This window comes from Eriocheir sinensis, unplaced genomic scaffold (genome assembly GCF_024679095.1).
Source record: "Eriocheir sinensis breed Jianghai 21 unplaced genomic scaffold, ASM2467909v1 Scaffold125, whole genome shotgun sequence".
In the NCBI taxonomy this organism is placed as follows: domain Eukaryota; kingdom Metazoa; phylum Arthropoda; class Malacostraca; order Decapoda; family Varunidae; genus Eriocheir; species Eriocheir sinensis.
In genome coordinates this window covers 5733-16549 of record NW_026110573.1, presented here as the reverse complement: position 1 = coordinate 16549, position 10817 = coordinate 5733, and the positions used below count along the sequence as shown (strand labels likewise).

The 10817-nt window shown below is 44.9% G+C and overlaps 1 protein-coding gene across 2 annotated transcripts; it reads left to right on the top strand.

The window, feature by feature from the left end:
* Positions 1-8575: 8575 nt before the first annotated feature.
* Positions 8576-9793, top strand: LOC126989634 (uncharacterized). Of its 2 annotated transcripts, none has more exons than XM_050848237.1 (2): positions 8576-8974; positions 9412-9793. In XM_050848237.1, the coding sequence occupies exons 1-2, from the start codon at positions 8576-8578 to the stop codon at positions 9616-9618; spliced, it is 606 nt and encodes a 201-aa protein (XP_050704194.1). In that variant the 3' UTR covers positions 9619-9793. The 2 variants fall into 2 exon arrangements, with proteins under 2 accessions (XP_050704194.1, XP_050704193.1); XM_050848236.1 differs by having other exon boundaries at positions 8576-9083; positions 9410-9793.
* Positions 9794-10817: the final 1024 nt, after the last annotated feature.

Genomic DNA, 10817 nt, shown 5'->3' with positions numbered 1-10817 from the left:
TTATCTCGTGATTTTTCTCTCTTTTTTCCATGCAGCGAATATATATATATATATATATATATATATATATATATATATATATATATATATATATATATATATATATATATATATATATATATATATATATATATATATATATATATATATATATATATATAGATATATATATAGAGATATAATAAATATTCTTTTCATATCTTCTTCCGCCTCACTAAACATCAGGATGACAGGAACAATTTCACGCACAATAGCAAGGGCTTAGTGAGGCAGCTCAGCCGTCGACTCGTATTTACTCAGATTTGATCAGTGCCACTCTGACGCGTACCATCTGTATCTTTTCTTAATTCTTTTCTGCCTTAGACTCGTCTAGGATATCTTGAATCGAATATCCGTGTATGTGAGTAAGATCTTTGAGCAATGGCAAGAGCTTTCTACAATTCTGTGAGACAAGTCGTAGTGTTGCAGAGAAAAGGATCCTGCTACCCTCCCCCCCACCCCCACGCCGCAAAAAACAAAGCAGAGAAAAGTTTACGTTCTTAAGTCCTATTTACGCTCAGCATCAAGTCTCGCGATGTGTTGTCCAGTGTTGCCAACTCCTAAAGACTACTCGGCCCTACAAAGTCCTGAAATTGACCTATTTTTTCTTCATTACCTACGACGACTCAGGAAAAAAATCTCACTATGATAGGCAGTACTGTTTTATGTATATGACTATTTATGGTAACAATGAAAAATGTATGTTTTAGGGTTTTGTGCAAAAATATCATTCTTATACTAAATAAATTATCTTCTGTTCTATAGTAAGTTTGACTCCTACCCACAACTCCTAATTACCCTACGTTTTGTTCAAAATTTCTGAAGTTGCTAAATTTCCATACAAACGAAGAAATGAAACTGAATTACTCTCCGGATGGCAACACTGCACGGAATCGAGCTCATGCAACGAGTTGAGCAACACATCGCGACGCCTGATGCCGGGGGTCGTGGCTGAAGAGACACGGGTAGGTAACACGCTTGGGTTTGAAATGGCTAAGAATGCCTAAAGAAATCGATGTGTTGCAGAAATAAGAAAACAAAGGAGAAGAAATATAAGCAGGTACACATTCATAGAGACGAGGGAAGACGCCAACCAACAACGGCAGCACGCTACAAGGTAATACAATCCAGGCGGCAACTGAACTATACATATATTGGGCCTTTGGTCTGTTAAAAAAGGTGAGATGGATTCAAGACTATGAGAAAACTTAAACTCTATAAGGAATAGTTCACCATAAATTTACCGACATAATGGCTGTATTTAGCACGGTAATATCACAATTAGATTCCACTACTCACAGCCTGCACGTTGATTTCAGGTTGCTCATGTGAACACGGCCTGCACGGACAGATCAGCAGTCAATCTTATTTTTTTTTTATTCCACACACACACACACACACACACACACACACACACACACACACACACACACACACACACACACACACACACACACAGAAATAAAACCGACCTCAAAACCAAATAAACAGGAAAAGAAAGTAGCATCATGGTCTTAATATTCATAAAGTCAGCCTCTCACCCGAACTATTTACTTCACTCGAACAACTCAAGATGCACGTAAAGTCTTGTCTTGAGTCTAAACTTAAACGTGGAAACTGTACCAGGGATAGATGGACCAACTAGTTTTCTCAAGAACAACAATATTCACTCATAGTTTACCCATGTTATAACAATACTCCCTTCACTGAATTTGTTTCGTTTCGTGTGAATCGGGGCCGCGGGAGGGGGGGAGGCATGCAGTTAGTAAGTTCAGAAGAGCAGTCAGCATGGAAATATCGATAAAAGATAGAAAGAGATGCAACATGGCGGCGGAATTTAAGAGGTAGAAGACTGTAAGTAAGAGGAAGGGAGCTGATGATACGAAGAGCCTTACGGCCATAGTGTTGAACTTCGCCATTCCATCCCATCCCATCCCTTACCCGTGGCCACAGACCGTAGTGTAAAGCGTCCCCATGTGGTTGGGGTTGCTTTACGCTACCCGTGAGGTGCGGATGGGGTGGGAAAAGTGTTGACTCCGCGGGGTAGAGAGCAGGACATCTTCGGCTTTTCCTTCGTATATTTCACGAGTAAATAGTGTTCTATTTGTTATTATAGAAGGACATATATTGAAAAGTATCAGAATATTTGTATGACTGATATTATGTCGCAAACTTCGCTAAAGTTGATATATATTTTTTAGTTTGTAAAGTCTGTGGTGTTTCCATTTGATTGTAAACGTAAAGTTATTCCTGAAAATTCATTTATAATTGTCCCCAAGAATGGCAAAAGACGGCAGATTGATAACTAAATATGGCATTATTATGGGAATACTTAACATATACCATAAAAAAGGGTATTTCTTGGCCACCACCTTGATTTAAGACAAAAATGCCATAAATGACACGACCTGGCAACCCCGGTGTGGCTGTCCAGGTGTGTGACGAGTCATGGATACCAACCTGTCTCATAAATTAACTTACCCGCGTTACTTGTTATTTACTTGTAGATCAACAACGCTATTGTTTTGTTTTATGAGATATAATGTATATGAATACAATGTTGTGTAAAAAATGCATTATTTATCTCGTTTTCTGTAATTATTGGTTTGAAAGTGCTGCCAACATTATTATGACGTGTGGATTGGTGCCTCATATCTATCCCGGGGATGGGAAGGTGACGGGGCGGCTTGTCCATACCTCAGTCCCGCGTATGGGGATGGGGACGGAAAGGGAATGGGGAAGACTAACACTATGGCCGTTAGACTCCACTCTGTCCAAGAGAGCTGTGTGAGTGGAGCCCCTCCACACGTGAGATGCATACTCCATGCGTAACGTAAAGGGGCGCAAATGTCTACCCGGCTGGTGACCAAGTAACGATCTCATTCATACCTGGCCAGCCCCGAGGCCTACAGTGACTACAAGGTTAACCATGACTGAGGAGAATACTGGCGATAAAGGAATAGGTATCCTACTCCACACGCGGGTGGCGCGATTCACCCTTTTGTATATGCTCGTGCGGGACCTCACCTTTATCTTACCAGGAATAAGTTACCCAACCCATTCCAACAAGTCCATTTAGTATCCACAGGTCTACGTAATTCACAATTTCTCCCGGGTAATTACAACTCTTTTGCAAACGAAAAGATGAAAAAATGACAAAAGGAATTCTTTAACTTTTTTTCCCGTCATCGATTCTAGCATTATTGCAAACTTTGGTTTTTCGATAATTTCTTTGTGGAGTTGAAATCTCTGAAAAGTTACCCGCCGTGTTTCCCTTTCCCTTCCATCACGGCAGCCACCACGTGACTAATTACCGAACTATCCTGAAGATGACGAGTGTAGCTCGTTTTTCATCCCTTTCCCTTGTATTATGACGATTGTATGAGAAGCCACGCTGGTGAGAAGGTACAGATTCCTGAGGTACGAGTACTTGCCAGTTAATAAATAATCACTATCATCGATAACTTCAGCGATTACCTAATCATATAAAAAATAATGTTATGAATTATATGAGACGACGAAATGAGAAAATATAGGAAATGCATACAAATCAAAAGAGTGACAACGATACGAGTGAGCCACACAATAGGTATAAATGACAGGGACAGTTAGGCAGACAAAACACCTGTGCTTAGTTAAATTTCATCCTTGTAAAACATTCACTCACCTATTTACTGGGAAGGAGTCCAAACCAGATTCTGCCACAGTCTTGCGCTTGTTCTTTGAGTACTTGGATCCCAAACAAACGCCAAAGGCCGCCACGCTGCTGGCATTACTACGTCCACTCTAGCGGCGCGAGGACTACAGGAAAGGTTAGCGATGATACGGCAGCTCCTTTCAACAAACTCCTAGAGTCCCCCCCCCCCCCTTTATCATCATGATATATTTCTCTTATGTTATATATTATGTTATTTTCTATGCATCTATCTGTACATCAGCACACACACACACACACACACACACACACACACACACACACACACACACACACGGATATCCCGATGAACCGTCTCGATACCCACGGGTGAGCAGCGGTATTACTTTAACAACTTTGTCCTCGCCGCATCAACACCCGGGTTTGGTGCAGCCGTCCCACGCACAACCAGAGGTCAAAGGGCACGTCTGGGCTAACGGATGGCAACAGCTGTCCATAAGGCCTAGGCGAGCTTATTGGAGGCAGAGAGACAATTTCGCGTCGCAAAACAATGTATGCTATGTAGTATTATGTCAGCACGGACTTGTGTTTGCCTCGTCTGACCGTAGGAAATGTAAGGGTACTGTGAGGTAATTGTAAGGTAAATGTTATGGTAAATGTCTAGGGAAGGGCATTGTAAAGAATCACGTGTCCGATAATGCTCGGAGCCTGAGTGCGACATGGGGTTTGGGAGAGGCGGGTGGACTGCTGGGCGAATTCGTTTTATTTTCATATTATTATTCTTGAGCTTATCAGAGGTGCCAGTCACACGGTTTCTAGTTGACAGATCACCTCACTGCCACCTGCTACCTATTATATTCTGTAAGCGGATACGGGTACTACACATTAATAAATCTACATATATTAATTAAGATGAGTGCGAAAACTACATACGATCCTCGAGTCTGGGAGCGGAGGACGGAAAAAAAATAAGGAAGAAAATTGGGAGCAGCGGAAAGGGAGAGTTGAATGTCGTGGAGTGACTTGTACAACTTTTTGGCCACTCCTATGTACTCTACTCGGGAGCAGTAAGTGGCGGGCTTCTTTTTTCATTATTGTTTTCTTTTTTTTCACGCCCTTGAACTGTCTCCATATCTGTAAAAAAAATCGCCGGAGCAACACCTGAGTGGGAAGATTTCGTGCCTCATTGCTAACTATTCTTGCGTCAGATGAAATAATTATTCAGTATTTCAATGAGCTCCGCACACCATTCCCACCATCTCCGAGGAACTATAACATGGGTCGTATTATAAGACACCTCGTCACCCAAGTACGCATATTTTATAAGGGTTTCGTAGCAGGTGTGGGCATTTCCAGTAGTAGTTTTATGACCCTGGTGTTAGTCTGACCCTTCTTCTGCACCATGAACCTGAAGAAACACTTATTAGAACCCGAAGGACCCATCTTTGACCTTTAGAAATAGCTGATGTGAGAAGCGAAAGTGTCTTATGATACCGAGCACAGTCTCCAGCTCGATAACCTCCCGCCACACTCCTCCCCTGGCCGATCTTAGTCACCTTATCATTGCCATCGCTCCATGATGCCACCACCGTTGTCACTGTCATCACCATCATCATCCTTGCCCACATTATCATCGTAGTCGTTACTATCATTATCACCATCAGTACTTGGTCCTTGTTTATCTCCACATCACCCTCTGTTTTCAGGATTCTCACCTTCCCCTCCCTCCTTCATATATATATATATATATATATATATATATATATATATATATATATATATATATATATATATATATATATATATATATATATATATATATATATATATATATATATATATATATATATATATATTATGAATATTTATAGACATATATATACACCCACTTGACAATTTTGCAATTTTTTATAATTTATCTTCTTGCATGATCATAAGATTATATTTACCTAGTCAGTTAGTTATTTTATATGTGCTGTTGACAAAAATAGTCATAATCTGCCAGGCTACCAGAATGCAGCGGTGATGAACGCCTTTTTCCACATCATTACCAGAATTCCCATCTTATAAATCTGCGCTAACAGGCAGCGAAATCTCAATCCAAACAAAGTTCTCCAGTAGAAAAATGTCAAGAATGACATCTTAATATATATTTTATCAACACCATAAACTTGAACCATATTGGCGAGTCTAGGATCTGTTTGGACACCTGTCTCTGAGCGCCCGAGGCCGTGTAGAGACAAGCCTACGCATCGCGGGGCGTGGGGCAAGGGACGATAGGAGCAGAGCCACACGAGCTGCCAGGCCCACCAGGCCGGGCGCCGCCACGTTGTAATCGTTTCCATACTGAGCTAATATAATAATTTATACTTTATATTAAAACTAATAAAGGTTATAAATGATCTCTTAAATAAGTTTTCAAATTAGTCTGTGATAGCTATATGTGCGTGGGTTATTGTTTTATAGAAAAAATTCAAACGAAAACTGCATAACAATCAAGGAGAGAGAAGTGGTGTCAGCTGTTTAGTTATATACATAACAATTACCACCTCTTGAATCTTGCATTTCCCCCTCCGGCGCGTGCTGATGTTGCGTTTAAGAAGTGACACGTGACAGGAGGCCTCGGCCAGCGATCTGCTGACGGCCGTAATTATAACTGTTCGGCAGAGAAATAACAGGTACAGGTGGAGTCACATGCTACAGCTGCGCGTGGCGTCGGTGCTCGTCTCTCTCTCGCTGGCCAAAGAGCACGTGGCGGGTGCTGCCCGGGTACAGGTCCGGTGTCATGTGCGAGGCACCACAATTTATAATCTCCACGTTTCCCCAGGTGCCCATTTATTGAACGTACACCTGTGCAGTGCAGCAGACACTTTCCTTAGAGCCATGTTACGTAACGCATCAGGTAACAGTGAACAACTAGGCGAGAAAAGTGCCCTCTTGACAGGACGCGTAAGGAAGGAGAGCCAGCCATTGGCGGAGAAAAAAGCCAATTGCCGATAAAGTCAGCTGAGGAGCGGTAGTTTTGAATTTTCTACGGTCAAAACGTTCAATTCCTTTGGTGGCTGCGACGCACTTATAAGATCACCAATCAGCGCGGCGGTCCTCGGCGAGTGTAACAATTAGGACGCCGGGCGGCAGGTGAAGGCTCTATCGGATGGATCAGGTTTTTGCGGAAGAGTATATTGCGTTGTTCTCTTTTTAATCCCTTCCAGCAGTCTCTCTCTCTCTCTCTCTCTCTCTCTCTCTCTCTCTCTCTCTCTCTCTCTCTCTCTCTCTCTCTCTCTCTCTCTCTCTCTCTCTCTCTCTCTCTCTCTCTCTCTCTCTCTCTCTCTCTCTCTCTCTCTCTCTCTCTCTCTCTCTCTCTCTCTCTCTCTCTCTCTCACACACACACACACACACACACACACACACACGTCACAATATTGTATCTCGCACGCTTATCTCCTTCGTTAACTTTGTCCAAACACATTCCACAGTTTTTGTTTTAGCCGCAGGACACTTCTGCACAAATTTCAACATCTTCCCATTGGCAGGCCACTCTTGCCGCTGGGGAAACCTGTTCAGCAATTTACGACCTTTCCCTAAGTATACCACCACCACCACCAACACCACCACCAAACACCTACTGTCCTCATCACGACTAGTCTCCACCACATAGATGTGGCTGTGTGTGTGTGTGTGTGTGTGTGTGTGTGTGTGTGTGTGTGCTTGGAGGCGCCCTGAGATGGTCGTTTTGCCACCTACCGATAATCCCTATTCCCACTTGCACTGCTTACTTTTATTTGTTACTGTGGTTCCCTTCTTCCTCTTTGTTACTCTCTCTCTCTCTCTCTCTCTCTCTCTCTCTCTCTCTCTCTCTCTCTCTCTCTCTCTCTCTCTCTCTCTCTCTCTCTCTCTCTCTCTCTCTCTCTCTCTCTCTCTCTCTCTCTCTCTCTCTCTCTCTCTCTCTCTCTCTCTCTCTCACTAGACAATTTGAATTTTCCTTTATTTTGTTAATTATTATTAAACAACATGAAGAAGCGTGTTGCTGCAGCCCTGTTACCCGCCATCCGACGCGTGAACTGCACTACTTAGCCGACTAGGCAAGATTACAGCAGAAAGAATTTGCTGGAGGCCAGTCGGTCTTCATGGACATAGCACCTCCTTTTATTACCTAACACCGATTTCCTCGATATACGGATATTTTTTATATCACATCGAAGCAACGATGGGAAACTCTGCATCTCGACAGAAATTCAACGTGTGGGTAACCCTGGAGCGAGGCTCCTCCCTGGTGGACTCCATCAAGCTCTCGTGCAAGGACTCCACCTGCTGCCTGAAGAGGAGGCGTACGGTCGCCTCCGTCAAGCTCCCCGTGGAAGGATGGTCTTGCGTCGCAGGGATTCAAGGCTGCCACGCCGAGGGTGAGCTGCGTGTGCCCTTGGCGAAGCTGTGCAAGAAAGACGGCAACGCGGCCGTCAGGGTGCAATGCGCCTCGCTTAGGAAGCCAGTCTTCACCTCTTCCATCCCACTGGCCTGGCTGCTGGACAACATCAGCGGCCTCCACTTCTCTCTCTTCTGTGATGACGGGCCCGTCTTCACCAGTCTCCAGTGCAACGGGAGGCGGTGTGGCGAGCCCGTCCGGGCGTGAGCCCTGCACCGCGTGCGGCCACTGACGGGTGGCCAGGACCGATGAGGCTGATGCATGGGCAGCCTTTGAAGTGACGACCCATGATGACTGGTCCGTGGAGGCTGATGTTTCATGGGCAGCCCCAAACTTGGTGACCTCCGCTGCTATGGTCGAGGCTGATGCATGGGCAGCCTTTGAAGTGACAACCCATGATGACTGGTCCGTGGGCTGAGGTTTCATGGGCAGCCCCAGACTTGGTGACCTCCGCTGCTATGGTCGAGGCTGATGATTCATGGGCAGCCTTTGAAGCAATGACCCGTGATGACTGGTCCGTGGAGGCTGATGATTCATGGGCAGCCCCAGACTTGGTGACCTCCGCTGCTATGGTCGAGGCTGATGATTCATGGGCAGCCTTTGAAGCAATGACCCGTGATGACTGGTCCGTGGAGGCTGATGATTCATGGGCAGCCCCAGACTTGGTGACCTCCGCTGCTATGGTCGAGGCTGATGATTCATGGGCAGCCTTTGAAGCAATGACCCGTGATGACTGGTCCGTGGAGGCTGATGATTCATGGGCAGCCCCAGACTTGGTGACCTCCGCTGCTATGGTCGAGGCTGATGATTCATGGGCAGCCTTTGAAGCAATGACCCGTGATGACTGGTCCGTGGAGGCTGATGATTCATGGGCAGCTCCAGACTTGGTGACTTCCGCTGCTATGGTCGAGGCTGATGATTCATGGGCAGCCTTTGAAGCAATGACCCGTGATGACTGGTCCGTGGGCTGATGATCCATGGGCATCCGCCGGTGGTGACCGCCATCACCGATGAGGCTGATGATCCATGGGCACTCTTTGAAGTGACGACCCGTGATGACTCGTCTGATGAGGCTGATGATCCATGGGCACTCTTTGAAGTGACGACCCGTGATGACTCGTCTGATGAGGCTGATGATCCATGGGCACTCTTTGAAGTGACGACCCGTGATGACTCGTCTGATGAGGCTGATGATCCATGGGCACTCTTGGAAGTGACGACCCGTGATGACTCGTCTGATGAGGCTGATGATCCATGGGCATCCGCCGAATTGGTGGCCGCCATCACCGAAGAGGCTGATGATCCATGCCCATCCGCCGAATTGGTGGCCGCCATCACCGAAGAGGCTGATGATCCATGCCCATCCGCCGAATTGGTGGCCGCCATCACCGAAGAGGCTGATGATGCATGGGCAGCCTTCGAGATGATGACCAGTGATGACTGGTCCGTAGAGACTGATGCCTTCCTGGACGTCACGGCCATCTGTGCTGTCGTTGTGTAAATTGTCATGCTTCACTAAGCAGCCTGGTAACACACTCACCAGTGACCCCCGGCGCAGGCGCGAGCCACATCGTGAGCCACACTCCCGGGGAGCGAGACACCCTTCAGTGACCGTCGCTCTTATTACACCTTCAGGGGAGGAGCTCCAGCTGTATTTCTTATCTTATCAATGAAAACCTTTACAATAAAACTATTATCCTATTAATGAATTTACCTTACCTATTAATAATAGTGTGCCTATCACAGTGAAATTCACCACATGCACGACTGCCAAGCCTCTTCCATTCGACTACCATTCTATTAGCAAACCAATTCCTGCCTGCATGTTTAACAAATCTATATTGATCTAACGACCCTTGGCTAAGAGTGCATGCCCTTTTACGAGCAGACCCTCATCAAAGGCCGTCACCCATCTATAAACTTTAATGAAGTCTACTCGCAACGTCCGCCTTTCCAGGGAATGCAAATTTAGACGTTAAGGGCAACCCTTTTTACGGCACGCGTTCCTTTACTCACCAGTTACGGTCATATTGTACATTACACCTTTTTAAATACATTGGAAAACAGTACAAGAAAACTACTACTACTACTGCTACTACTACTACTACTACTACTACTACTACTACTACTACTACTACTACTACTACTACTACTACTATTGCTACTACCTTTATTTATATATTTTTTTACATCTTGGCCTATGGTGCCGGTAGGCTTTCTTTGGGGGCCTGGTAGTCGGCTCGAGCCCACCGTGGCGCAGGCAAGTGTTTATAGTGACGCCATCTATTCGTGGCTCATGCTGCCTCCCGAGCTCATTCTTGATTTCCCTTTGACAGTTCCTCAAGACTCTTAGACCATAGCCACGGAAAAACTCAGCACAACGCCCATACTCCAAGTTCCAACTACGTGTTTCCAGACCTTATTCCTATGATATCAACTTTCCACGAAGCACTTTACTTGATGATGAACACCTCTAAAAATTATCCATATATCTCATATTTACTGTAATAATGATCCAACAATCTGATGTCCACTGATAGTAATAATTTGACGCAAATGTGCAAAGCAAAAAAAGTAATTGGGTGTAAAGTACTATATGTGGAATTCAAAGAAGGTGAAAAACTATAAAACCTGCCGTTGAGTAGTAAATGAGAACTTTGTATTTAGCGATGAAAGACTGAGTACAATATGGAGAGGCAT